Genomic DNA, 27,861 nt, shown 5'->3' with positions numbered 1-27,861 from the left:
AATTAAAAATAAAGATGAAAACACTGGGAAGCCTACAGAATGAACAGCATTCAAGGGCCAAGTAAACTAAAACACATCAAAGAACACAACAGAATCCCTTTTAAATTTTTATTTTATAAACTGAGCAAGCATCATCTGTATTGCTCACATGAAACACCACCACTATTAAAAAAAACATTACAGGACTGAAGTTCAGTGAACCAGAATAGGGTGTCAATGGGGAAGGGGAAAATGTCTTTTCTCTGCCTTAATCAGTTGTTTGGTTACATAACTCAGGTAATATTGTAGGAGAGCCAGTCTATGCATTAGTAAAAATTCAGTTTTCTTATAGCAGCTTTTCTAAAACAGTAGATTTTATTAAAAAGCACAGACTTTTATGAGATGCGCTCTCTGCATTTAATTAGGTGAGCCCCAGCTCAAGAGAGCTTATGCCTTTTAATAAAATGTGTCAGTCAGAAAACGTGCTACCAGACTTTCCAATATGATGATGTTAAATAAATTTTGGCAAAGGGTTCACTTTTTAGTATTTAAAGAGAATGCCTAAGTCAATATACATATACTAAACCAGATATTACAAGTTACAACCAATCTGTACTTCAAAATCAGTTTCCAGCACTGTCATCTCAGTTTATTCTTTCAACATTATAAGTAATTGGTGAAAGTCTGTGTGAAGAGAGATACCCAGCAACACATGGCTAATTGTCATTCTTTGTATATATACAAAACTATGCACACCAAATCACTATCATTACACTTTGATATTTAACTATGCTATAACAAGAACTAGTCAAATATGAAATGAAATTTGCACATACAGCTATTGCATGCACAAACAGTGTAATATTCAGAGCCTGGGGCATATTTTCTTTTGAAAATTACATGAAAGGCAAATAAGACATTACTGAAAATCTTCTTTCTTCTTAGAAACTGTATAAGCGTTAGATGCCATCTACTGCATTGACGTTAAATAAAAATGCTTACTTTCAATACAGAAAACTGCAAAAACAGCAAGCAAATCTTACAATACATTCTTTTAATAAAATCAAAAAGGTTTACAAGGCAACATTATTCAAATTACTGTATCACAGTCCCCAGAAACATCACACTGTATAAAGGTCATGACAAGGAGAAATTTCTTCCAATTAATTTCTTTAGGTGCTCTTCTTCTCATCGCCCAGTAAATTTATTGTTGCTTTTTTAACTAAAAGACGGAAAGAAATCCATTATTTTTAACAATACTATAACAAGGTAACTCAAAATTATTATAAATTCCAAATTATGTTCAACTTCTGTGGGACAACATCAACATTTGCATATAATAATAAATAAGTCAGGGTAGAGATAATGAAAAGAGAGTGGAATGGAGTAATCAATACTACAAAACTAAAATGGAATTATTCCAACATTTAATACAGAATTGTATACTGTGCTATATTATTAAACAACTTGTAAGTACTCAACATGGTGTAATCAGTATAAATTACACAAGATAAATATATTTGCATATTTAATTAACATACTTAATTACTTAATTTCTTGGATAGTGTTTTTTTTTGGGCTGCTACCATTTGGGGAAAGGAATAAATAGAATAAGTATCCTAATCTTCCTCCACGACAATTCTACTTTGTTGTGAAATTTCACTGTCTACATAGTCTACTACAGCCTATTACTGCAGAGCTAATAGAGTAGTCTTTCCCAACGTAGAGTTTCTGAAATAATTTCTTAGAATGCCCAGCTTATGTGGATGAAATCGTATACATCTGGAGAAATAACACTTTCAAAAGGGCTGGTATGGAGACTTATCTTGGAAAAAATTACCTCCTTCCGTTATATATTCAAGATGGACAATTTTGTTGTTGTTAATTGCGAAGTCGTGTCCGACCCATCGCGACCCCATGGACAACGTTCCTCCAGGTCTTCCTGTGCTCTACCATCTTCTGGAGTCCATTTAAGTTCACACCTACTGCTTCAGTGACTCCATCCAGCCATCTCATTCTCTGTCGTCCCCTTCTTTTATTACCCTCAATCTTTCCCAGCATTAGGCCCTTCTCCAGTGAGTCCTTCCTTCTCATTAGGTGGCCAAAGTATTTGAGTTTCAACTTCAGGATCTGGCCTTCTAAAGAGCAGTCGGGGTTGATCTCTTCTAGGACTGACCGGTTTGAACGCCTTGCAGTCCAAGGGACTCGCAGGAGTCTTCTCCAGCACCATAGTTCAAAGGCCTCAATTCTTTGGCGCTCAGCCTTTCTTATGGTCCAACTTTCACAGCCATACATTGCAACTGGGAAAACCATGGCCTGGACTATACGCACTTTTGTTGGCAGGGTGATGTCTCTGCTTTTTAGTATGCTGTCTAGATTTGCCATAGCTTTCCTCCTCAGGAGCAAGCGTCTTTTAATTTCTTGGCTGCAGTCCCCATCTGAGGTGATCTTGGAGCCCAGAAAAATAAAATCTGTCACTACCTCCATTTCTTCCCCATCTAGGGATGTGGGTCTATACATATGCTGTTCATATGTTTAGGTGTGTGTCCTGTATGTGTTTCACTTTGAGAGCGGGCAACTAAATTTCATTTTTGATGTGTGCCATTGTATAAAAATGACAATAAAGGTTATCTTATCTTATCTTATTGAGTTTTTCAACATACAGTAACAAATTCTGCACTTACATAATTCAGAAACAGACATACTTCCTCACAGCAAATCTCGCTGTACAATTTCTTTCTAATTAACTTCACTAAAAATGATTAATGCATAATTATCTAGGAAACAGACTTGTTTGAAATTGGCCTTGCTGGCCTCAGCTTACCTTCCTTAGTAATGGTATCTGTTGTCTCTCCAGCTTTTTCTTTTAACTCCTTCACTACATTATCCAACTGAGCCTCATGCTTCAAGAAAACAGGGCGGATAATTCTGTGGTAAAGGAACTCTGCTCCATTTGAGGGACTTGGGGCCATACACCACACCAGAAAGCCACACTGTACAAACAGAAAGAGCAAATAAGAAACAGACTGTGATGCAGTGACCAGCGGTGGTATTTAAATATCAGTAATCCTGATGCTACAGTTTAGGGAGTTTCTTAGCCTGAGTTTCTCACTGTGATAAATATATTAGCTTTAGCACTGCCTCTTCATCTCATCTGGAATATGAAGATAATAGTATCTTACGCAGAGACTATAACAATGTGAATCATTTTGGACAATAAAGCAATACAAGTATTGTATGGGTCCCACAAATCTCTGCAAAAGATATTACATGTATTGCAGATAAACTCTACTTCTTTGAGTTTAAAAAAAAAAAGGGTATCTAGCCTAAAATTCTAAGATCTCCACCAGTTCATAAATAAAGGAACACTTAGTGTGGTTAGTTTTTGTACTAATCTATAATCCTAGGGAATGAAGTGATTTTCCACAGCTGATGGAATATGCTATCTCCAAAACAATAGGAGAAATTCCTGAAATTTGTCCTTGCATCTCCTTGTGCATTAGAATATGGGAAGAAAAATTTAGAAAATCAATGTGCCCTGCCTATGACACATCTATTAATAAAAATAATTTTTAAAATAAAATAATTTCTGCTTCAAATTAGGTTTCAGTTCTTGTTACTTGATGGACATGGCCATGTGATTTCTTGGCAATAATATAAAAGTAGTTTGGCACTGGCTTCTTCCAGGAATGTACATAACATAATTAGGAGAATAAAATCTTCTAAACATAAGGTAGCAAAATAAGATTCATGCATGTTTTCCCAACTAGATAATTGCAAATATCTTTTCCAAAACTGATAGAGAGAAATAATGCAAAATTTCATGCCTTTTCCAATACTGGGGCATCGCTTTCGTTTCAGAGAAAATGGCCTGTAAAGCAGTGGCCCCGATTTTTCTGGTACCAGGGGCCGGTTTTGGAAGAAAAATTGTCTTCCAAGGCATGAGGGAGGATGGTAATCTAGATCCCATGCATGTGCAGATGAAACTTTGCTCCCTTGCCCGCCATTTGTGTGGCCCAGTGCCTAGCAGGCAATGGACCAGTACTGGTCCGTAGCCTGGGTTTTGAAGACCCTTGCTGTAAAGTATTTCTAACCATTGCAAAATGTTGCATCCCCTTCTGCAGTCATGTGATCATGGTCTGGACGCTTACAGGACTGCTTGTAATTTTAAAATTGTTTCAATATTGTTTGATATAAATGCAACTACAAAGCAGATTAACAGTAACTTTTGAAAAAGTCATGTTTAAAAGCAAATGGAAATTTCCATGAATTTATGATACCTAAACGTATTCTTTTATGTATGAAGAAATGCTGTTATCCCATTGTTGCTTGGATATTATTATCACTATTCCAGCCAATAGGTTTTGGTTTAAGAAACATCTTCCTTTAAGAACCAAGTCTTGGTATGTTTGGAAACTAAATCACAGTTGGAGCTGAAGTTCATTGTCTAAATTAGAGCTACTTTGTAAACTAAGATTAAGATATATTTAACTATAGTCATTGCACCATCCAAGCTTATATTTCACATTGTGATATTTGTTTCTTGAGAGAGGTATATGTACATGGGGAGCAGAAGACTACAAACCTTCATCATATAGTAGAATGGGAACCAGGACAGAAAGATGTCAGCGAAAAATTCTGCTATGCTGAAGATTCCATACACGACCCAGTAGGTCAACCACTGTGTATCATCATCTTTGTTAGGGCTTTCAATGGCTTTGATGCTGAAAAAACAATAATCAGGAGATAAGCCACATCAAATATATGGACCATAAACCTGGCCAATTTTCTACTCCAAATAACCTATTCTACAGCTGGGCGCTTTATATTCATCTAACAACTGTGTGACTCAAAAATGGTAAAAAAATTGGGACCGGTTATATAACAATTCACTTAACAACTGCATTGCTTAGCAGCTGAAATTCTGGTCACAATTGTCATTAAGTCGAGGATATAGTATATAGTTAAGCCTAAGTCTATTTGAATGCACTATCCAATCGTGATATAGTGAATAGATATCTATAAGCAATATTGATTTGATTATTTATGATAAAAGATTGATAGAATTAATGAAAACCATCAGATAATGAGTCTGGAGGGGGGAATGGAAGAAACAGAAATAAGTAAAAGAAATTGGATCAAAGTAGACTGACTGTAGGAAGATAAACATTGACACGCCCAGGCATGTTTGCTTCCAACCTTCCTTTGTTTCAATTTTATCCCCATCACATAGACTCCTAGGGTTGGAAGGGATATGAGCCTAATACAAAAAACCTATCTTCATGGAATTATTTTCTTAATTCATTTGCCATGAAACTTCTTGGCCCTGTATAACTGTGAAACACCTCTGAATTGGAAAAGTTTTAAGGTATACAACAGCAGGGCACAAAGAAGTCTGTCGTTGGCTGTTTAATGTATGCGTGGAAAAATGTGTAAGGCACGCTGTGTTAATAAGAGAGACCAGTGCAAAAGAAGTGCATTAAATTGGAGGTCTCCAACCTTGGCAACTTTAAGACTTGTGGACTTCAACTCCCAGAATTCTGGGAGTTGAAGTCCACAAATCTTAAAGTTGTCAAGGTTGGAGACCCATGCATTAAATAGTGTAGCCATCTAGAGAGAATGAATGAGAACCGAATATCAAAACAAATATATTATAAAGGACAAGGGAATGGTTTGAGAGGAAAGAAGACCGAGAAAGGAAGCAATTAGATAATTAATAAGAAAAGGAGGATTGAAGGTTCTGCACAAATTGGAATATGGATGTAGCTGAAACAATAATGGTGTGCAAGGTTAGAAAATATAGAAAAATAAAATATTGATATAAATTAAATTTAGCTATATTTCATTTACTTTTTCTTGTCTCATGCCTTTAATGTCTTTGTCTATTGCAGTGTTTCTCAATCTTGACAATTTTAAGGCACGTGGACTTCAAGTCCCAGAATTCCACAGCCAGCAATGCTGGCTGTGGAATTCTGGGACTTGAAGTCCACGTGCCTTAAAATTGTCAAGGTTGAGAAACACTGGTCTATTGCTTCATACTTTGTTTCTGTGTTTTACATAATCATAGTATGATAGTTATGCACAGTGCTTTTTTCGTAAAAAAAAAAAAAAAAAAAAAGGTGCCGGAACTCACACACGTCATACAACCTGCCTTGCCTACCCTATAAGGTTCCATCCAAAAAAGGTGCCAGAACTCCATTCTGGGCGTTCTATGACAAAAAAAGCCCTGGTTATGCATGCAAATATGTATACCTGTGCTATCCATTGCACAGGAAATAAATATTATTATTGGTTATTCTGCCTGACAAAGATATATTTGAATTCAGAGAATAAATTAAAAGTAATACATGATGGGCAAAACTACAGTAGGCAGGACTTCCATCAGAAGACTGTGAAGTTGACTTGCAATGCGTGTTTCAACTACAGTACAAAAACATGTGGTTTCAATAATGCAAAGTAGGTGAAAAACAAGATTAACTGGTTTTGATACCAGAGAGATAAAGTAATAACAGTAAGAGAACAGTAACACTAAAGCAGCAGAAACACAAGCATAATTATTAGTACAATTCAGTATGTTGACACACCGTCAGTCAATCTATTTTGATTAAAGCAATCATTTAATCACAAGCTCTTGAAGAAGCCAGAAACAAGCCAGAGTTAGCATTATAAATAAAAAAAGTATCTGTAGGATATATTTTTGGACTAGTTCTTGGTCTGTTTGCCCACATTTTTGGCCAGCTATTTAGGAAAGGAACAAAATCAAATCAGGATTATGCCAGGAAACCATGCCACTCCTTATATACAATATGCTAAATACCGTAATCAGTACGACAACAAGAAATCATTGTTTCAAATTATGATTTACAGATAGACCACTCATTTAGTGACTGTTCGAAGTTAAAGTGAAAATAATGAAAATTATGACTTATGTCCATTTTTCACACTTATGACTATCACAGCATTCTCATGGTCATGTAAGCAAAATTTGGACACTTGGCAACCGTCTTATATTTATGACAGTTGCAGTGTCCTGGGGTCACGTGATCACCCTTTGCGACTTTCTGGCAAGCAAAATCAACGGGGAAGCCGGATTCACTTAACAACCCCGTGTTACTAACTTAACAACTGCAGAGACTCACTTAACAACAGTGGCAAGAAAGATCATAAAATGAGGCAAATCTCACTTAACAACTCTCTCACTTAGCAAAAGAAATCTTGGGCTCAATTATGGTCGCAAGTCGAGGACTACCTGTATTATCTTAAAAGTAAACAATAATTTATTTGGTCATCTTGTTCTAATATTACTCTCAGTCAAAAACAAGCCAACCACATTATGGCATAGTGTAATTGCGTGAATTGAGTGATTCTGTCAACAGCAAACAACTGCAAACAGTCTTAACAATAAGCATATATTGCATGAGACAGAAAAGGGTGGATTTTCCTACTGAAAACGAGTATCTATTTTTTTTTTATTATTGAAAAATTTTTAAAAGTTTTACAAATAAACAACCAACCCTCACCCATCCCTCCCAAACCCCCCCTCCCCCCCCTCCCCGAGCTTCCCAGAACTGGATACAGGCTTATTTAAAATTTTAAAAAACCTAAACAAATTTTTACAACTTATAAAATAATTAATAATAAAATATATATAACATAAACATTAAGAAGAAAAATACTTAAAAAAGAAAGAAAAAAAAGAGGAAAGAGAGAGAGAAAAAAAAGAAAAAGGGATAAAAAAGATAGAAGAAAAAAAGAGAGAAAAAAACAAAAGACGGGAAAAGAAAAGAAAAAACAATCTGTAAAATATCAAAAAAATTTTATACAATTTATAAAAAAGCTAAATGATATTTTTCCATATCCAAATTATATTGTATAAAATGTATCCATTTTTCCCATACAACAAAAAATTTCTCTTGAGATTGCTCCTTTAAGAAAGCCGAAATCTTTGCCATTTCCGCCAAATAAGAAACTTTATAAAACCACTCTTGTAGGGTAGGCAAAGATTCCTTCTTCCAATATTGTCCTACTAGCAGCCTTGCGGCTGTGATCAAATTTAACATCAATATAACTTCCTTAGCATCACAATCCGTAACAATAACTAATAAAAATAATTGCGGGGTAAATTTTACCCTCCTTCTAAAAATTCTTTGAATATTCCACCATATCTTAATCCAGAAAGCTTTTATATTTTTACACGACCACCAAATATGATAATAGGTAGCATCCAAACAACCACATCTCCAACATTTAGGCTGTAGATCAGGGTACATAATAGACAATTTTTGTGGGTCAAGGTGCCATCTATAAAACATTTTATAAAAATTCTCTCTTAAATTCTGCGCTTGTGTGAATTTAACATTCCTCACCCATATAAGTTCCCAAGTATCCAGTGGGATTGGTTCACCAATATTTTGTGCCCATTTAATCATACAATCTTTGATTAATTCAGATTCTGAATCCATTTCCACTAAAACCCCATAAACCCTCTTAATATGAGTTGGTCTTTGATCCCTTACTTGTTTAAAAAGATTTTCATCTTCTCTAAGCCAACCCATATTACGATCCATCTTCCATCTCTCCACTATTTGTCTATATTGAAACCATGAATAAGTAATATTTTCATGTATTAGATCTTCCAAAGATTTTAACTGCCAATTTTGACCATCCCATCTAAGTAGTTGTATATAGGAAACCGTATCCATCTTAACTCCTCTCTTTATCCCCTCTATCGCATGCCAAGGTATAGCCCATAATGGTATTTTAAAATCACTTTTATAATATTTCCTCCATACCCTAAGCAAAGAAGTCCTTATAATATGAGATTTAAAAACCCGATCCACTTTTTTATTAAAAATTAAATAGGTATGCCATCCAAAAAGTAAATCCCAACCCTCCAAATGGAGTATTTCTACATTTGTTAAATTCACCCAATCACTAATCAGTGTTAAAACCACAGCATCATAATATAATTTCAAATTTGGTACCTTGAGTCCACCTCTCTCACGGAAATCTTGCATAATTTTAAGTTTTACCCTTGGTTTTTTCCCTGCCCAAATAAATTTGTTAATACCTTTCTGCCATTCATTTAAGTTAAGTTCATTCTTTAAGATAGGTAGCATTTGAAACAAAAAAAGAAATTTGGGTAGAACATTCATTTTAATAACTGCGATTCTACCCATAAGAGATAACTGTAAGTTATCCCAATTCTTTAAATCCTTCTGTACCCCAATCCACAACTTTTCATAGTTATTTTTGTACAATTTTACATTAGAAGCAGATAATATGACCCCAAAATATTTTACCTTATCAACAACTTCAAAATCTGTTAAGTTAACCAAGGTCTGTTTGTCACAATTAGTCATATTTTTAGGTAATATTTTAGTCTTATTATTATTAATTTTAAAACCCAAAACACACCCATATTGATGAATCAATTGTAATAATTTTACTACCAAGTAAGTAGGTTGAGACAAAGTAACAACCAAGTCATCTGCAAAAGCTCTTAACTTATATTCTTTTTTATTGATTTCTATTCCTTTTATTTCTTGCGATTCCCGAATTTTAATCAACAAAATTTCCAATGTTAAAACAAACAGTAACGGAGATAATGGACATCCCTGTCTTGTACCTTTTTCTATTGTGAAAACCTCTGACAAACCCCCATTAACAATAAGTTGAGCAGTCTGTTTTTGATATATATTGGATAAAGCTTGTAATGTGTTTTGACCAAAATTCATCTCCTTAATTAAACTTAACATAAACTGCCAATTCAATTGGTCAAAGGCTTTTTCGGCATCCAAAAATATCAGCCCTGCAGAGACTTGGTTGTTTTTATCTAAATATTCTAATAAATTAATAATTTGTCTAACATTATTTTTCATATACCTTCCAGTTATAAAACCCGATTGGTCCTTATGTATAAGCTGTTGCAAGACCCCCATAAGCCTATTAGCTAAAATTTTTGCAAAAATTTTATAATCCACATTTAAGAGAGATATAGGCCTATAATTCTTAGGCAAGGTGAGATCTTGATCCTCTTTTGGAATCAGAGATATAAAAGCATTGCGCCATGATGGAGGAATCTCTAAACCTTGTAATATATTATTAAAAAGCTCACATAACGGTTGAGTCATCTCTTCTACTAGAGTTTTGTAATAAATAGATTTTAGACCATCCGTACCTGGCGCTTTACCTAATTTTAACTGCTTAATAGCTGTCACAATTTCCTCATTGGTAATTATACCATTAATCTCTTTTTTCTGATCTTCTGTTAATTTAGGAAGATTAACTTTACTTAAATAGTTATTTATATCTACGGTTTGTACATTAGTACTCTTATATAATTTCTGATAATATTCTAAAAAAGATTTCTTAATCAACTCTTTCTGATAAACCAGTTTACCATTATAGTTTATTTTATCTATGACTCTGTGTCTCTGTTTCTTTCTTAACTGATAAGCCAACCATCTTCCTGGCTTGTTAGCATTACAAAATGTATTTTGTTTCATAAACATTAAATTAGTTGCAGCTTGATCAGCCATCAACATATTAAATTGTGTTTTTAACAATTTTATGGCTCCTTTCACCTTTTCATCTAAAGGATTTGAGATTAAAAGCTTCTCTTTTAATTTAATCTCATCTTCCAATTCTTTACGTTTCTGAGTCTGCTTTTGTCTATAAAAATTATTCATTTTTATCAAGATCCCACGAATAAAAGCTTTACTTGCATCCCATACCATTGACATTGATGTTCCCTTATACATATTTAAATCAAAATAGTCCTTTAAACATTCCTTTAATTTTTGAACATTTTTTTCTTGTTTAAATAAATTCTCATTCAACCTCCAGGATCTCCTCTCCTCTTTCTCAGCAACCAGTTCCATCCAAACTGGACTATGATCTGTCAATGACCTAGGAAAAATTTTTACATTCTTCACCCTGTTATATAAATCTGCTGTGATCAAAAAAAAAATCAATCCTTGAGAAAGATTGGTGTCTATCTGAGAAAAAGGTGAAGTCTCTTTCCTCTTGATTACGTTCACGCCAATAGTCTCTCAATTCCCAATCTTCTTTCAAATCAAAAAAAGCTTTAGGTAATTTAGCCTGTTTGAAAAAGGTAGAAAAACCTTTTTTGTCCTTTTGTGTATCTAAAACACCATTCCAGTCTCCCATTAATATCACAGACCTATAATCCAACAGAGTTATTTTCTGATGTAGCAATCTATAAAATTGTTCCTGTTGCTGGTTTGGTGCATACAGTCCCACTATAAGTATTTTTTTACCATATAAGCCAAGTTCAATCATAACATATCTTCCTTGAGGATCTGATTCTACCAGGCAAGCTGGTAGATTTTGCTTAACATAAATTACCACACCCCCTTTTTTTCCAGGGGCAGGAGATACAAAATGAGATCCCAAGCGAGCATTAGCTAAATATTTTTGATCTTTAAGTAAGATATGAGTTTCCTGCAAACAAATAATGTCATTATTATGTTGCTTTAAGTAGTGAAAGATTTTCTTTCTCTTCTGAGGAAAATTTAAACCATTAACATTTCAGGTCAGGAACTTTGCCATCTCCCTCAACCAGGAGCCTGGAGAAGATTCCCTCAAGATCTGCTACTGAAGAATGTGTTGCAGAGCTTTTGGGTCTTGCTCCTCCCACCGGCATTGAAACAATCTGATGAGAAGATTCTTTAGCTTCTTTCTTCTGTTGTTCCTTTTCCTTACGTTTATGTGCTGCACGAGTCATTCTCTGTTCTTTAACTTCTGCTTGACGCATCCATTCCACCTGCCAGCAGCCATCAAACCTAGTCCTTCAGACTGCTGTTCCACCTCTTTGTCACTCAAGGCTCTCTGAGTCATGGATGAAGATGAGCCTGCTCCCAGGACCGTGTTGTAAAATTCTTTAGCTTTAGCAACCGTATTAAGTCTATAACGTGTCCCCGCATGGCTCAATACAATACCCATCGAAATCTCCCATCTAAATGACATCAATCTTGTTTTGAGTTCATTTGCTAAAAAAGCAAAATCTTTTCTACTTCTTAAAATTTTGGATGGGATTTCCTTTAAAATAATAATATCTTGGGCAGCAATCTGGAATCTCTTATTATAAAAAACTTGTAAGATCTGATTACGCAGAGACTTCTTAGCAAAATAAATCACCACATCTCTTGGCAAATTCTTCTGTTTCGCAATCCAAGAATTAACTCTGTAGATTTTTTCCACTTCTCCACGTAATTCATCTTTATCTATATTCAAAACAACAGCTAAATCATTGATTACCATCTCCATCAAATCTTGATTCATATCTTCTTTAAGACCCCTAATTCTCAGGGCATATTCCATCTGTCTATACTGAAACATAAGAATATCATCTTGTGAAGTTTCCACCTTTTTTTCCATATCTTGGAATTTATACTCAAGAAAATCTACTTTTTCTGCGACTTCTTCCACTCTGGAGTCCAGCTTCACGACCACAGAAGCCAATCCAGATAAAGCTGTGACTATATCTTGCCTCAAAATAGTATTATTCTGTTCAAAAAGCTGCTTCATTTCTTTCTTCAATTCCTCCTTACTTTCAGACTTGCTCTGTTCCAGAAGTTGCTTCACTTCCTCCCTAAATTGAGACACAGCATTTCCCATTATATCTTTAATGTCTTGTGCAGACGGACCTGATGGGGGAGGAGAAGGTGGAGATGTAGCCTTAGGTTGCTGCACCGGTGGTGTTACTTTAAGTTGTTGTTGAACAGTTGCAATGACAGGAGAAGAAATCACCTTAGAAACTATGGAAGCTGGTTGTCTCTTTGAAGCCATTTTAAAGTTAATCTCTCTTTCTTTCTTCTTAAAAAAAAATGCTTAAATCTTTACAAATAAAAAAGACCAGGAAAAATGCAATAAAAATAAGAACTTCCAAAGCACTTTAAAAGAAAAAAGAAAAAGAAACTTGAAAAAGAAGAAAAAAAGAGAATGCAATGCTAAGTATACATTTCATTCAGTCTGTCTTTTCTTTCCGGAGATAAAAAAAAAGCAACACTTTCAAAGCGCCATTTTACTTTCACTCTCACTTTCCGCTCGGAAAAAAAAAATCACAAAAAAAGAATCAGCATAAGCTAAAAAAGAAATAAAAAAAGAAATAAATCTCTAACTCTAAGAAAAATCCTTTAAACAGTTCTGTCCGCTTTAAAAGTCACTCACCAGAAAACTTTAAGTGCGGAGATGGTAGCGGCGTTTCACTTTGTTTCCGAAGAAACAAAGACAGCTGAGAGGCGGAGAAGGCACGAACTCCGAGGGAGCACTCTTTCTACCCCCCCTAAAAAAAAAATCCAGGGAAGGTTAAGAGGTTCTACCTCTATTCATGCAGTCTCTACCCCTTCCCTTCGCCCGGGAAGGGGATTTCGAACCGCGGGCCAGCTGATGTACGCTGTGCTCCACAGATCTGACACCATCTCAGGAGGAGGGCTACAAGGTAGCCGCCATCACCGTCGCTCACCACCGGAAGCTGAAAACGAGTATCTATTGAAGGCAGATGAATATATTGAATGAGGCATTCAGCTATATTTCCAAAATTAGTAGCAAACTTTTTTTTTCTCTTACCACAGCTATAGCTGTGGCATAGCTATAGGCATACTATTCAAAACAGACAAATGAATAGATGCCTGGGGAGGATTTTTTAAATTCAACCTGAACGTCTCACTGAATTTGGTGAAAATCCAGGGAGCCTTCAGGACTGGATTTAGCATCATCCCCCAAAAAATAAATAAACATCCACAACTCTCCATTGACATATTGTACTTATGACTTGATATTCAAAATCAACTAGCTATCTTTGAGCCCAACATTTGTTTAATTAATTGGCATACATACATATTCTGATCTCAAGAATAATATCAAGGTATAAGTATTATGACTGGGGTTGCCAGTAATGATATAATGATATAATGCATTATGCATAGTTAATTTTAAACAAGTAGACAGATTGATGGAAAAGTTACAGGAAAGCGATGCAAGCAGCTATTTATCTCAACCAATTATTCATCCTGCTGCCTTGACTTTTTCCTCCTGAGTCATTAAGATCAGAATCAACCATTTTTATTGACTGATAAATCACTCCATAATTATCTCCATCTAGTTGTTGCTGTGAATACGCAATCATAAATGCATAGGTTTGGGTCCATGTGCATACATACATCCCAAACAGATACACCCATGCATAGACACAACTTCTGCTGGGATAGTTCTCTACCTAGAAGTTTTAGGAGGCTATTATAAATCCTCCAGTGTCTGAATACATCTGAATTGGTCAAAAAGAAATTAAATCTCTCTTTCAATCGTTCATTTTTTCTAATGTATGGAATTGTGGAACAGCTTGCTGCTTTCCCTCCCATTTGAGTCTTCCTCCCAGCACAGTCAGTACAGCAGAATTGCCAATAAGGCAGCAACCTTGGTGCAGATGGGGAGAGGTATAGATTTGCAATCCCCAGGAAACAAAGAAGTGCAACAGTAAAAAGAAAGAAGGCATTAGCAATAGAGCAGGGGTAGGCAACCTTGGCTCTTTTATGACTCGCGGACTTCAACTCCCAGAATTCCTGAGCCAGCATAGCTGGGAGTTGAAGTCCGCGAGTCATAAAAGAGCCAAGGTTGCCTACTCCTGCCATAGAGGAATTGAGTATAGAGGAAACCTTGTAATAATAATAGCAACAGAAATATATTGGATGGGATAGATAGAGGGAATAGGAAACAGTCACGTACCTTTGTAAGTTTTATACATCCCTTTTAGAGAATACCTTTCTTTTGCAAAATAAAAAGTCTCCTGAACTCTTACAGGCAGATATAACGGAACCACCTGATCCAATTATTAATTCTTTTGAGTCTGGGTTGATCTGATTGGGTATAATTTAAAAAATTCGTAATAAAAATCAGATTTAGCTAAATTTTATTGTAGTTGAGCACAGAAAATCAGTACTTATTTATTTGTATGTGTGTATATATGCAACCAGGCTCAAGCGATTGTGCTTTACAGCCATAAAGACAAAATAATATGGGTAACAATATAAACTATGGCCACCATTTCAACTGCAAAGTAGCATATCCCAACCTAAGGCAAAATTGGCTTTTACAACCGTCCGTTCTACCTACCTTTCAAAATGATTAGATCTCTAAGAGGCTGTTCCCATACAACAAGGGCCACTATCATAACATATTTCTCCAGGCCTTGCAGCATTCCCATCTAGGATGAGTGGGCTGGACTGGTCATTTGTACCTATATAGAAGATAGGTCTACAAGAATTTAAAGATCAAAAGTAACAGCTCAAATTGCACTTGGATGTCTATCAACAACCAATGCAGCACCAATATAGGTACTGTTCTACCATAATAGCTTTCCTTCCTGTCAGTACACAAGCTATTTAATTTTACGTCAGTTGCAACTTCAAAGGAATCACCAAAGAGAGCACTGAAGTAGGAAATACAGGTGAGGATAAGGGCATGAGTTACTGTCACCAAGTCTTCTCACTTCAAGTTGGGCCACAATGGCACACCAACTAAAGCTGCTGCTTCTATCTTCCCATCAATTACTCTGGATTCAGGAGGATACCAAAGGCATGGACTTGTTTCTTTAAGGGCAGTGTCATTCCTTCCAGAGTAATCATCAGAGCAGAGAGAAAACCAATGGCTTCTGGATAAACAGCAAATTCAGGTTGTTTCATTCTACTTAGACTCACATACTGGTAACTCTGAAAACTGAATCTGACAGATTGTCCCTGAATATTATCAACACACTAGTGATATATGACCCCAAACATATGGATGACCTCTCTCAGAAGTGTGATACGTTTTTTTTGGTTTTTTTTTTTTGCTTTCGACGGCATATGGAATAGAAATGTGATTTTTCAACTAATTAGGTATATTACTTACTACTTAAGTAATTACTAGCTAAGAATAACACAGATTGTTGTGCTAATGATTGTTAGCAGAAGGGAGAAAGTGATAGTAGAAGTGGGAAGATAGGGGACTATACACAGAAGAGTATGGATCAGAGCATGGCTGTTTTTTGTTAGAGAGGAAGATAATGGAGGAATATTTAGCTTGAAAAAGGGAAGATACAAGTGGAGAGAAAAGCTAACACTGAGAGACATTATACATATGCACACAATATCTTTTTTATCAGAGAACCTGGAAAGAAAGCAACAAAGCTCAGAGTTGTGTTAATAAAAAAGGTTTTGCTTCTCTAAAAAGAAAATCTAAGTTAAAATACGATCACTTATGTAAGTTTGTCAGTTTCTACTCTCCTATCTCCTTTGCATCTGTTTTAACTCACTGAATAGATATTTTCTTATTGTGTGAGTGACCCATGGTAGGCAAGGTAATTGATACAGGTAGTCTTTAGTTAGATCACTTATTCAAAAACTATTTAACCTTATGATGGTGCTGAATGAGGAGAGTTACAGATGGTCCTCAAAGTGATGGCTGTTGCAGTGTCCCTACAGTAAAGTAATCGTAATTTGGGTGCTTGGTAATCAGCTCCCAATTACAATGATCACAGTGTCCAATGGTCATGGGATAGCCACTGGTGACCTTTACTGTTGGCTTCTAACAAGCAAAATCAGTGGAGAAGCCAGCAGGAGGTTACAAATGACAATCACATGATGTCATGCCTAACAACTGCAACTGAAACAGTTGGAGTTGCTATTGTAAGTTCATGTGGTCACATGATGTCACGCTTTATGACCACATTGACAGAGTTTCCGGTCCCAATTAATATAGTTAACCAAGAACTGTTATTATTTTTCTTTGACTTTATTACTGTATTCTTTCAGAAGTCAGTAACCAATGCAGATGACTTCCACCAATTAAGGTATGGCAGGCATAATGGGATAAGTCTGCCTTTAGAAGTTTGCCCATGTTGTGGATTGATTGTCCCTACTCTGGCTCCCCTATTGAGCATCTTTCAAGTTTAAAAATAATGCAAAATAAAGAAATATATGGGAGCATACCAGGAAGAAACCAGCCCCCAAATGAAGAAGACTTTATCTAATTGTACAACTACCTAGGTGCTGTAAAATGAGCAAACAAACTATGGACAGCCACTCTTTTACTTCATCAGAAGGGGAAGTGTCTGAAACTGACAAATACAGAGGAAGTGGTAACCCTCTCTGCTTTTCCAAATGAAATACTCAGTTCTGCTCTCAACTCCTCAAAATGTGTGTGTGGGGGGGACACAGCCTGCACCTTTCAACAGTTCTGACAAACTTTAACAGTCACCTGAGTTTCCCTGCAAGACAATGAGTGGTAAAGTGTAATACGGTAGATTTTATACACCTTGAGGCCATCCTTGGTTAATATAGGAATAATATGGGAAATGCATGTTTCATGTTAGTATTGGAATAACAGTTTAACTGTGCTTTCTCATGGGTTGGATACAAGACAACAGTAATCTCACACAAATAAACAGGAAGTTGCTACTATCAATGCATGATATACTGTGGTCAACAGTGATGGGAGAAGATGTAAATTGGAGCTTTTTGGCTTTTCTCTTCTTCTTTTCCCTTTATGTTTTGAAAAATTCAGTCAGAAATATAATTGTTTCTTTACAGGAAGATATCATCCACATTTCAAGTACTTTCAAGAACTTTCTTCTTTCAAAAAATGAATAAAACAAGTTCTATGCATGAAATCACAAGAGTAGAACATAATGGCTGAGGGAGAAAAATAGCGTGAAGAACTCCTAGAGCTAATCTTTTTGAAAATGTTTTACTTTAAATTTTCTATTGAGAACAGGAGCAGTTTTTGTCTTCAAGAATTTGCCCAATATGGTCAGCCTTGAATGTAAGGCAATTCAGTATTTCAGACTAAGTCTTTTCCAGTCCAATTAGAGATGTTAGTAATTAAATCTGAGACAGCAACACTGTTGTTTACTCAATCTCTTCCCCTTGCCTAATTTAATGATGATAATGCCTACCTTAACTTTTGAGATGCTGGGCCAAAAAAATCCAGATAAATGCTGCCTAGATCTAAAGTATGTTATCATCCTCCTTTTAACATATTTATGATGCCTACAAAATATTCTATTAGAGCTGTGCCATGTTTCAGATTTAATTTCTCACAGTTGCTTCAGAGCAAATTGAAATGCTAATGTTAACACCTGTCTGTAATATTTTTAAATAGCATCTTTCCTCAGGATTACACAGCTACTCTCCAAACAGCCTTCATGTCTATATAATTACATAAGGAATCTGAATTATATGTTGGGACTTTGGAGGAAAACTCTGTTGATCCATGTAAAAAAATAGCAACAGTTTCTCTGCCTTTTGGCTAAGATCAAGTATAGTGTAGCAACAGCAAAAACTGATCCAGAGAAGTTTGCATTCAAGTTGCATTCATAGTCAGATTAAAACTGTATGAACAGTCCACATGCTGTATCATATTTTGCCTATGTTAATATGTATAACATTTTGCATATGAAAAACCCAATGGTTTTTTTTTTCCATTCTACCCAAACATTCTTTGTATGTCATGCATGCGGCACTTCTTCACCATTTGTCCTCACTGCTATGATACTTGAGATTACTGTTCCAGGTTTCTTCATCTGGAAAAGCAATTTCAATAGAGACTTGTCTTCCCAAGCTGCATTATATCTTTGCTGGGAGAATCAACATTTAATAGGCCATAAAGAACCAAATGCATTCTATTGGAGATTGACTCCTTCTACTTATATGCAATTGTTACTGACTCATTTCTGCTACTTTCCTGTATCAAAGAGTTAAATGTTAATGGTTTTACCACCTTTTACCGGAAATTTGCATCTAACCACAAAATACAGAAGTTATTAAAAAAGGAATGTAATATATCTCACTGGGGGAGGCACTACGGTAAGTACAAATTTTTGAAACTGTTTTGAAGCTGCTTTGAAATGTTGCTGTGAGTTCATGAATACATTCAAACCAGTGTTTTATCCAAGTATTTCAAAACAGGTCTACCAAACAAAGAAGCTGGAAACTGGGAGGAAGAAAGGAGAGAAAATTGATTACCATAGGTGTAAACTGGCAACATTGAGAAATATTTGCATTAGAAGTGTGGATTAGCTAATCATTATATAATGAATAAATCATACATACAGGTCATTAAATGGTAAACACGTGCATGAGAAAGCTTGAATTCAATAAAGAGACAGATCTGATCCACGTGACAAAGTAAGCGATATGGTGGTTAGGTGAAACTGAAATCATGGAGCAAAATTAGTTAAGCCATATCTGTACTCATGATCTCCACTTATCTAGTCCAGCCAATGTTGTTTTAACACTAAAGCAGCTGTTGTTCTCCCAGAAAACAGTATGTGTTGCAGGAATAATCAATGTTTTTCTGTCAGTTCTGGGCTTTCATTCTTTGCAGTTTTGTTTTTAAAGGAGCTAGGGAGAAATGTACACATTCAGTCTTCTGTGAACCATTATTATAATCACAATGGAGGTTAGCAAAACACAGTGCAGAGATGACATAATACTATATAGCTGTGGCCTTCAAACACATGGCAAGAGTCATATGAAATATTCCATTAAGATCATTTCTCCATTGAAGGGTGACTTTCAAAGGTGATCTGGGAGACTTAAGAGGGGATTTCCAGATATTTTTACTGACAGCAGCAGGAGTGGACATTTAAATTGACTGCAGTACTGGGATGGGGGGGTGTAGAAGAATTTAATCCTTTATTTGTGCTTTTTAATCAATTTAAATATAGCATCTATTATCCTTATAGCAGAAGAACATATACATGAACTCATACTCTATCTGGCTTTTCTTTTACCATCACAAAATGCAGCTTCAGAGTGAGTATCATCAAATAAATAATGTATGGTTAATGTTTTATCCCTTGCCCCAATACCTTCCTAGTCCTGATTCCAGTGTTAGATATTTTTATATACAGTGCCAGTTACAAATCTCCTATGTAATGGCTCTTCTGGGCTGAAAACCTGGATCATCAATAGATGGCAACAACTACAGTACAGAAAACCCTGAACTCTCCTACTTAGAAGGTAATCATTTTTAAAACTGGCAGTACATATTACATATCATTCAAATATCTCACTATTTCTAATTGTTACTGAAGTGCTGCACTGGTTTAGAATCTTAAGAAAAATACAATGGATCTAAATAAATGACCCAAAACTAGAAATGGCAATGAAATATCAGTTTTAGCCATTGGGTGGGATTCCTATATGCAAATGCATGCTGGACAATATATAAAGCTGAATATTTTCAACCATCTTAGAAACAGCACAAAACAGTTGAAAAACTCTGCCTCTAATGTCTGATCTGCAACAACAGTTTCAAACACAAAGGTTTTATACCATACTGTAAACAGTAAATAATAAACTTCCCCACATGAAACCACCCTGAGGTTTCCTTTACTATAGGAGTCCTTATACTTAAGAGAAACACAATCTGAAATTGTTTTTCTCCACTAACTAGGGCACCATAAAATCACATGGTAAGCAACCTCACTGAAAACAGTGTACATTTTCCAATCCTCCCAGAAAAATTATAGCATGACGGATTGTAGCTCTAACTGTAATTCAAATCAGTTGCTGAAAACATTCAGCAGCAACCTTCAGTCATGTTCCTTCTGAATACATGTAGATTCCATAGGAAGAGATGGAATACAAAGATAGAGACGCTATCACAATACCTTGGTTCTTCCTCTCATCTTTAGTCTACGGCTGGTTCTATCTTTGCAGCAACATGCAAAGGACTACAATCAAGCCCACAATTGGCATCTGCATCCAATCTTCCCATTCCCAATCTCTACAGTGCCAGAAGTCAATTTCACAAGTAATCTGGCAAATGCAGTCACTATCTGGGAATAAAAGCCCAGTCCCCACAGTGTAATGGTTTGCAAACTATTGGCAACCAAATGAACAAGAAATATTATCTTTCACCTATAACCAACTCCCAGCATACAGTAAGAGAAGGGTTAGCTGCCAGAATACTTACGAGATATATGCAGGATAAGCAAATCCAATCAGATTGCACAGCAATGATGCTCCATAGCCAATAACCAGGTAAATAGCCAGCACAGCGATAATGGCTAAAAGAAAACGCAGACAGTCAGTCCATCAGTCAGGATGGAGACTTACTAGGATGGGTGGGAAACATAATAGTGGTCCTGTTACACAGAGAAACATGCTTTTTTAAGGGAAGAAACAAAGAGGAAATGGGAAAGTATTTCCATAGGGCCAAACTTTCAGCTCACTCATTCTTACCAAAACTCACTCTTATCAAAGTTACGTTCAGGATGAAGTCAGCTTGCCATTTAACTACAGGTTTCAAATACAAGACATACTATTTACATTTCCAACCTCTTTTTTCCCCATAAGGCTTAGGAGTTGCCCTGAATAGCTATAAGGAAAAAAAATGTTGTCTGCTATAACCTGAGCCCTTCCAGCCAGGTTACTGTTTCATCATTCAATATCCCAGGGGCTTCGGCCAGCATTTCTCCCAAATATCCTCACAAGATGCTCTGCAAGATTATAAATATGCAAGGAAGAGATGAGTGCCAAGAAGGTGCAGAAGCTACAAGTACAGATAGTCCCACAGTTTGCTTAGTGACCGTTCAAAGTTACAATGGCATTGGAAAAAAGTGACTTATGATCATTTTTCACACTTATGACCATTGCAGCATCCCCAGGGTCACGTGATTTACATTCGGAAGCTTGGCAACCAATTCACATTTATGATGGTTCCAGTGTTCCATGATCAACTTCGGAAACCTTCTGACAAGCAAAGTCAATGGGGAAACCGTTAACAATTGCAGTGATTCACTTAACAGATGTGGCAAGAAAAAGCATAAAATGGGGCAAAACACACTGAACCAATTTCTCACTTTGCAACATACATTTTGGTCTCGATTGTGGTTGCAACCATCTTGATGTGGTGAGGTGGAGGAGTCATGTTCTCACTGTCCCCTAAGGGTGCAGTGGAAGAACAAAACAAGAGGGGAGGGAAGGCTGCCTACCAAGACGAGGCTGGCCATCTCCCTAACTGGAAAGATCTCGTGAATTATTGCAGCATCTCACAGACCCCTACAGGCACTGGGCTGTGGCCTGGAGAAGGAAGAAAGGCTTCAGAGCCGAGCTAAGGCCCTAGATGCTAGCAAGCCAAACAAACGTCCATTCCCAGGCAAGGCTCGACTTCTGCTTCGTCTTCCAAAGAAGCCTCCATTCCTTTCACCCACTCACCCCGTTAGAGAACATCGAAGCCTCGCCGGGCAAAATTCTCCCCCCCTGCAAGGCGGGGGCGAGTTGAAGCTGAGCACTCACCGATGGCGACGTAGGACCTGCTGACGCCGGTCTTGCTCTCAATTTTGGCCAACACATCGGTCAGGCAGTTCTTTTCGCGCAGGAACTTGTCGAATCTCTCCCTCATGGACGCCGTCATGTCAAGAGCTTCTGTGGGGCTTGTGGCTTCGCCTTCGGCTCCGCTCAGTCCGAGAGCTGATCCGCCCGAGCAGAATCCCGCAGCGGGGCTGAGCGCGGAACAGCCAACCCTCGGCCTCTAGGTGGAAGCGGAGCGAGAGAAAGCGAGGAGAGGCGACGTCACTGCAAGGAATCGGTGTGCGCTCGCGTCAGCACTGACTTGGTCAGCCGACCCACCCTTCGTCCTCCCTCCTGCCTCGGGTCTGCGATTTAATGCCGCACCCAAGATAACGCCCTTGCGCCAAGGGCGGGCAATCGGTCGTGAATACGACCAACGGACTTCGAGTCGTGAGGGGATAGGCAAGCTAGCGGCGTCCCTCGCCGGGCTCGGACCTTTGCCTCTTCTTGTAGACGTCGTCCGAAATGCTTGCGAGTTTTATAGCCTCATCCACACGCCCTCGTGGCTCCGGTGTTATGATGGAGGCTCCTCACCGCACAGAGGCCCGAGCAAAGTTGCTTTTCCGATGCAAAAGGAGGAGTCATAGGGGCTGAAGCTTCCGATTCGCACCACAGGGGTGTGGACCCAAATCCCGTTTTGCCTATGTGAAATCCATTCAAGAAGGAATGCAGAAGCAAAACAACCCAGCGGAATGTTTATTTTCAGCAGGGGCTGGCTTCATTTGGACATTTGATGGTAGTGGCGGTGCCGTTTCCCTTCACCAATGTTACCATAATCAGCCAATCTAATTTTGCATTAGGGAGGGGGTATTCAGGCTGCAAAGTGCACATAACCGTACTATTCTGTCCAGAAGATGCTCAAATGTGAAACTATAGTCAAATCTAGGCTACCTTTTGAAGTAGGCTTATATGCAAGATACAAATATTGGAATTGGGTTCTAGCACTGAGTTCTATTGATCTGGATAGAAACTGGATCACTCTGAACAAGAATAGCGTAGTAAATTATTGCACAAAGCTGGGCCCTGATGAAAACATCTGCTTTGGTACTACAATAGTTGATTCCTAAGAAAGCATTTTAGCGTTTGTGCAAAACAGTTTTGAAACCATGAAAACTGCTACTTGGTGTGCTGTCCTCCTGCGGTGAGAGAGATGACACCAAGATTTTTGTGTCTTGCTGCCAATAAAGAACAAGGCAAACTGAGCATGGGTAACAACCTATGTTAGAACTTACCATGTGACAATAAAGGAGGGGTTGAAACAGAATTACTTCTAAAAGTAATTATTCTAAAATAAATAGTAAAATGCAACACAATCAAGAATTGTTTAGTATATGAGAGTGCTAATGTTTTTTTTTAAAGGCCACATAATTTGCACATCCCTTCCCCCATTTAGTTATAAGAACAAAAACTTAAGGTGTTAGTCAACAGTGGAAATTTTTATACAATAGAAATAATGTATGGTCAAGTTTGCACAATACTGTGAGTCCCATAATGGCTAAACCTAACATATGAAACACAAATATATTTATTTCAAATACTATTAAGCTCCAACGGCCAAGTAATCAAAATCCCAATATCCGGATTTCTGTAGTCATCCCTTAGAATATTGCAGAATATTGAATGGCTAAATCTATATAGTGTGGAAGGTTGGGACTCTCAAATTTCCTACCAGTGAAGCCCTCCAAGTCGTGATATACTCACTCTAACACTGATGCATGATATAAGGCTGTAACAACATGTTTTTTTCTGGAGATTGAAAAGAAAAAGTGCAAAAAACCCAAACTAATTTCAATAGTGCAATGTCATGGCCATGCTTATATAGTTATTTCCTTTGCAGACAGACCAGTTAAATTTTATTTACAAATACGAGTAACATGTCAAATCTCTTTTTAACTTTTGCTATTAAGATGCAAATAATCAATGTTGGTATATTAACAGTTATAAATCTTTTCAGATCACAGTGAAATGACTGTTAATTTTTTTAAAAATTGCCAAAGAAAATGCAATGCTTTTGCAGACATGTTATGGCTCTTGTCTACTGCAAATGGTGCATTTTGTTTTGGAGAAGTTGTAATTTGGTATTATAGACAAGATTATTATAAAGAAAATGAGTATCTTCATGCCCAAGTTGAAGAATCACACAGTTTGCAAGTTTGTATAGAAATAATGGTAAAAGATCATTTTAGCAGAACACAAAGGAATAGCAATCATACCTAGCACATGAGCAGCAGGTTGGACTAGGTCCTTTCTTAATCTGTTATATTGTTACTGTTAAAATTTCTTGCCTGAAAATCTTACCTATTCTTACATGGAGGACTCTATTCCCTCTGCTTCCATTATCTAGACCAGTGGTTCTCAACCTGTGGGTCGGGACCCCATTTGGGGTCGAACGACCATTTCACGGGGGTCGCCAAACAACGCAGTCCGCCATTTTTTCCCCCTTTTCCTTAGCTGTGCTACTCCCTTTTATTCTATTGGCTTTTGAAAGCCAATAGAATAGACTCTCTTGAATAGAGTCTAATTCTATTGGCTTTCAAAAGCCAATAGGAATTGTCCAGGCTGTCTCTGCCCTGCTGAGCCTGCCAAAAGTCCCATTCTGCAAATGGTGCTGCACCAGTTGAGTAGTCCTCGACTTACAACCGGTTGAGTAGTCCTCGACTTACGACCGGTTGGGGTCGTGGCATTAAAAAGGTTGAGAACCACTGATCTAGACTGTTCTGGCTTCCTAGAGATTCTAACTTTAATCAGAGGCTTGGAATGTGTTCTTAAACCTAATTCTTTTTCATTCCAGGTTAGCAATTTCTGCCAGAACACTCTATCCAATTTTAAAAGTTCCAGTCTCTTTTTATCCGTGCTCTATTCTTTGTCATACACCAGAATTTCTATTGTCAGAATGCATACTCTGTGTCAGGCTGGTAGCCTGTGGTATTGTGAATGTCTATGAAGCAGGCACATTCACTGCTGTTTAATTTCTAAGTTATGTCCAACTATTTGTGACCCCGTGGACCATAGTACGCCACACTCCTGTCCTCCATTGTTTCCCAAATTCATGTTCATTGTGTCAATGACACTATCTAGCCATCTCATCCTTTACTGTCCTCTTCTCCTTTTGCCTTCAATCTTTCCCAATATCAGGGGTCATTTTCAATCTCCTCATTAGGTAGCCAAAGTATTTAAGCTTCAGCTTCAGTATCTATCCTTCCAAAAAAAAGTCAGGATTGATTTCCTTTAGGATTGACTGAACTCCTTGCAGTCCATTGGACTCTCAAGAATCTTCCCCAGGACCACAATTCAAAAGTATCAAGTTTTCAATGCTCAACCTTCCTTATGGTCAAACTCTCAGTCATACATACTACTGGAAAAACCATAGCTTTGACTATACAGGCCTTTGCCAGCAAGGTGATCTCTCTGCTTTTTAATATGCTGTCTAGGTTTTGCCATAGCTTTCCTCCCAAGTGTCTTTTAATTTCATGGCTGCAATCGCCATCTGATTTGATCTAGGAGCTAAAGAAAATAATATCTGACATTGCTTCCGTTTCTTCCCCTTCTATTTGCCAGGAGATGATGGGACTGGATGCCATGATTTTAGTTTTGTTAATGTTGAATTTCAAGCCAATTTTTTCACCCTCATTTTTCACCCTTATCTAGTACTACAAGCATCTGAACAGAATCCGTCTATTTCATAAGCCCATCTCTGCAAAAGCTGCATAGATTCTAGAATCCCAATTTTAAAGATTTCATGGAGGCCTTCATGGCACAATTATATTTAGAAAACACCTGTCCTGATATCTATAATATATGCACAAACCTCAGGGAGTATTACCAGAGATTGGCTGATACAAAATTGTCTTCCTTGGCTTCCCATTTTTGAACTGGATTATGCAAAAGTACAACTTCAAATTAATGAGAGTATCTTTCTCAGATGCAGAGAATTCAGTGTTGATTGCAGTTTAAGAATTGTTGAACCATGTTTAAATGTTGTGAAGATACAAAAGCAATTTCTATTTATATAAGGGATGGAATTATGAACAGATGGTTTACACATACATGGTCACAGTTCCTAAAGGATAAATACCAAAGACATGACAGATGGCAACAGTTCAGCAGCTAGTTCTCTTTTAAGATTTGCTCTTTTTATTGAGTAATTATATACTATTAGCATATACATCCTTTTTCTAGTTTATTTTAGTACAATAAACAATATCAAAACAGAAACAGTAACAACAGTAAACTTATCATTAAAAAAAGGATTAAAACATTAAAATGAGGGGAAAAAAGAAGAAAACTCCAATAATCTTGAAAAAAAAATAGCAAAATTTAACAAATACAATACCAAAGGGATTAGAGTTAAGGTTGAAACAAAAGTCAAATCTATATAATTTATGGCCAATGTTTTACATAAAATACTATGTAATACTATATTGTAATCAGAAGAAGGAAAATATCTAGTGCCACTGTAAAATATTGTAACATGTATCCCAATGATATATTGTTTCTTTAATATTCTAAAATTCTAAAAACAGGAATAAACAAACCATGGTTCAAATAAGCATATTAGTAGGAGTCACCTACTATGTTCATGGGGGCATATTTTCTTGTAAAGGCATCTAGAATTTCAATTTTAGATTGCAAATCTATCTGCACCTATCTTTTTTCCACTGAACACAACAGAACTCAGTGATACATTTACAATTACACAGTTCTTCTCTGAAAATCCCACATGATTACTCATCCAATTAGTGACATGTGGAACAAGTTTCTTTAGATGGCCAGACTGATATTAAGTGCTATAATAACCCACTTCAAACTAACCTCTTAAAGTAGCTTAAAGGTAAAAATTCCTTTTTGGAGCTACTTAAAAAAAAAAAAAAATCCCAGCAGAAGACGTATTTTCCATTGCCTAATGCATATATGGTTTATAAAAAAAAGAGCCAGGGAAGCTATACTACAGCAATTTCTCATCTTATAACGGACTAGCGCCTGGATCAGCTATGCCTATTGGCTAGTTTCAGACGAGACACCAAACTAGGAATTCGCCAATCACGTTGTAGACAAGCATGTAGCGCAAACTACCCTCTTAATTTATGGCTCCGTGTGTTGCGTAAAATCAGAAAACTGGATTCAGCAAATATCATTAAGTTGGTATCTTATATGAACACAATCACTAAAACAAATAGCACGATCACTTTGAGAAAAAAAATGGAACAGGGCCGGGACCTCATGAACCCTGTTTTAAATTACAAGTTACAGTATTCAGGAATTAACTTGCTAACTAGGAAGCTTTCTGGCTTTGCTTGCGCAGTCAGTAGCCAGACTATAGGGAAGAGCTGCCCGGCAGAAATTGCAAGAGGTTTTAATCCTTAATCTTTTCTTAAAAGGCGCGGAATCGCGCCCCAAACACTCCGTCCTCCTTCTTAGCCGCTTCCTCCCAACCCAGTTGTTTGCAGCAATAAACGGCGTTCCCTCCAGGATCGCTCGTTAATAGCGGAGAGCTATTTTCTTGGTTATGTCACGATGATTG

The 27,861-nt window shown here is 36.9% G+C and overlaps 1 protein-coding gene across 2 annotated transcripts; it reads right to left on the bottom strand.

Moving 5' to 3' along the window:
• Positions 1-94: 94 nt before the first annotated feature.
• On the bottom strand, positions 95-22,892 carry REEP5 (receptor accessory protein 5). Of its 2 annotated transcripts, XM_039366389.1 has the most exons (6): positions 22,776-22,793; positions 22,287-22,521; positions 20,962-21,055; positions 4,565-4,703; positions 2,804-2,972; positions 95-1,201 (listed from the first exon to the last, which is right to left on the bottom strand). In XM_039366389.1, the coding sequence occupies exons 2-6, from the start codon at positions 22,402-22,404 to the stop codon at positions 1,152-1,154; spliced, it is 570 nt and encodes a 189-aa protein (XP_039222323.1). In that variant the 5' UTR covers positions 22,405-22,521; positions 22,776-22,793; the 3' UTR covers positions 95-1,151. The 2 variants fall into 2 exon arrangements, with proteins under 2 accessions (XP_039222323.1, XP_039222322.1); XM_039366388.1 differs by having other exon boundaries at positions 22,287-22,892.
• Between the last annotated feature and the right edge of the window lie 4,969 nt (positions 22,893-27,861).

This window comes from Crotalus tigris, unplaced genomic scaffold (assembly GCF_016545835.1).
Source record: "Crotalus tigris isolate CLP2741 ecotype Arizona unplaced genomic scaffold, ASM1654583v1 scf7180000020270.473046, whole genome shotgun sequence".
NCBI classification, from domain to species: Eukaryota; Metazoa; Chordata; class Lepidosauria; order Squamata; family Viperidae; genus Crotalus; species Crotalus tigris.
The sequence above is the reverse complement of the archived record's forward strand: the minus strand, read 5'-3'. Positions and strand labels throughout refer to the sequence as shown.

Excerpts from the sequence above, each read along its gene's own strand:
- REEP5 (XM_039366388.1), bottom strand. The coding sequence starts at position 22,404 with ATGACGGCGTCCATGAGGGAGAGATTCGACAAGTTCCTGCGCGAAAAG. Across the intron at positions 21,056-22,286 it reads CAGGTCCTACGTCGCCATCG|CCATTATCGCTGTGCTGGCT; the intron begins GTGAGTGCTCAG and ends GTTTTCTTTTAG. Across the intron at positions 4,704-20,961 it reads GCTTATCCTGCATATATCTC|CATCAAAGCCATTGAAAGCC; the intron begins GTAAGTATTCTG and ends TTGTTTTTTCAG.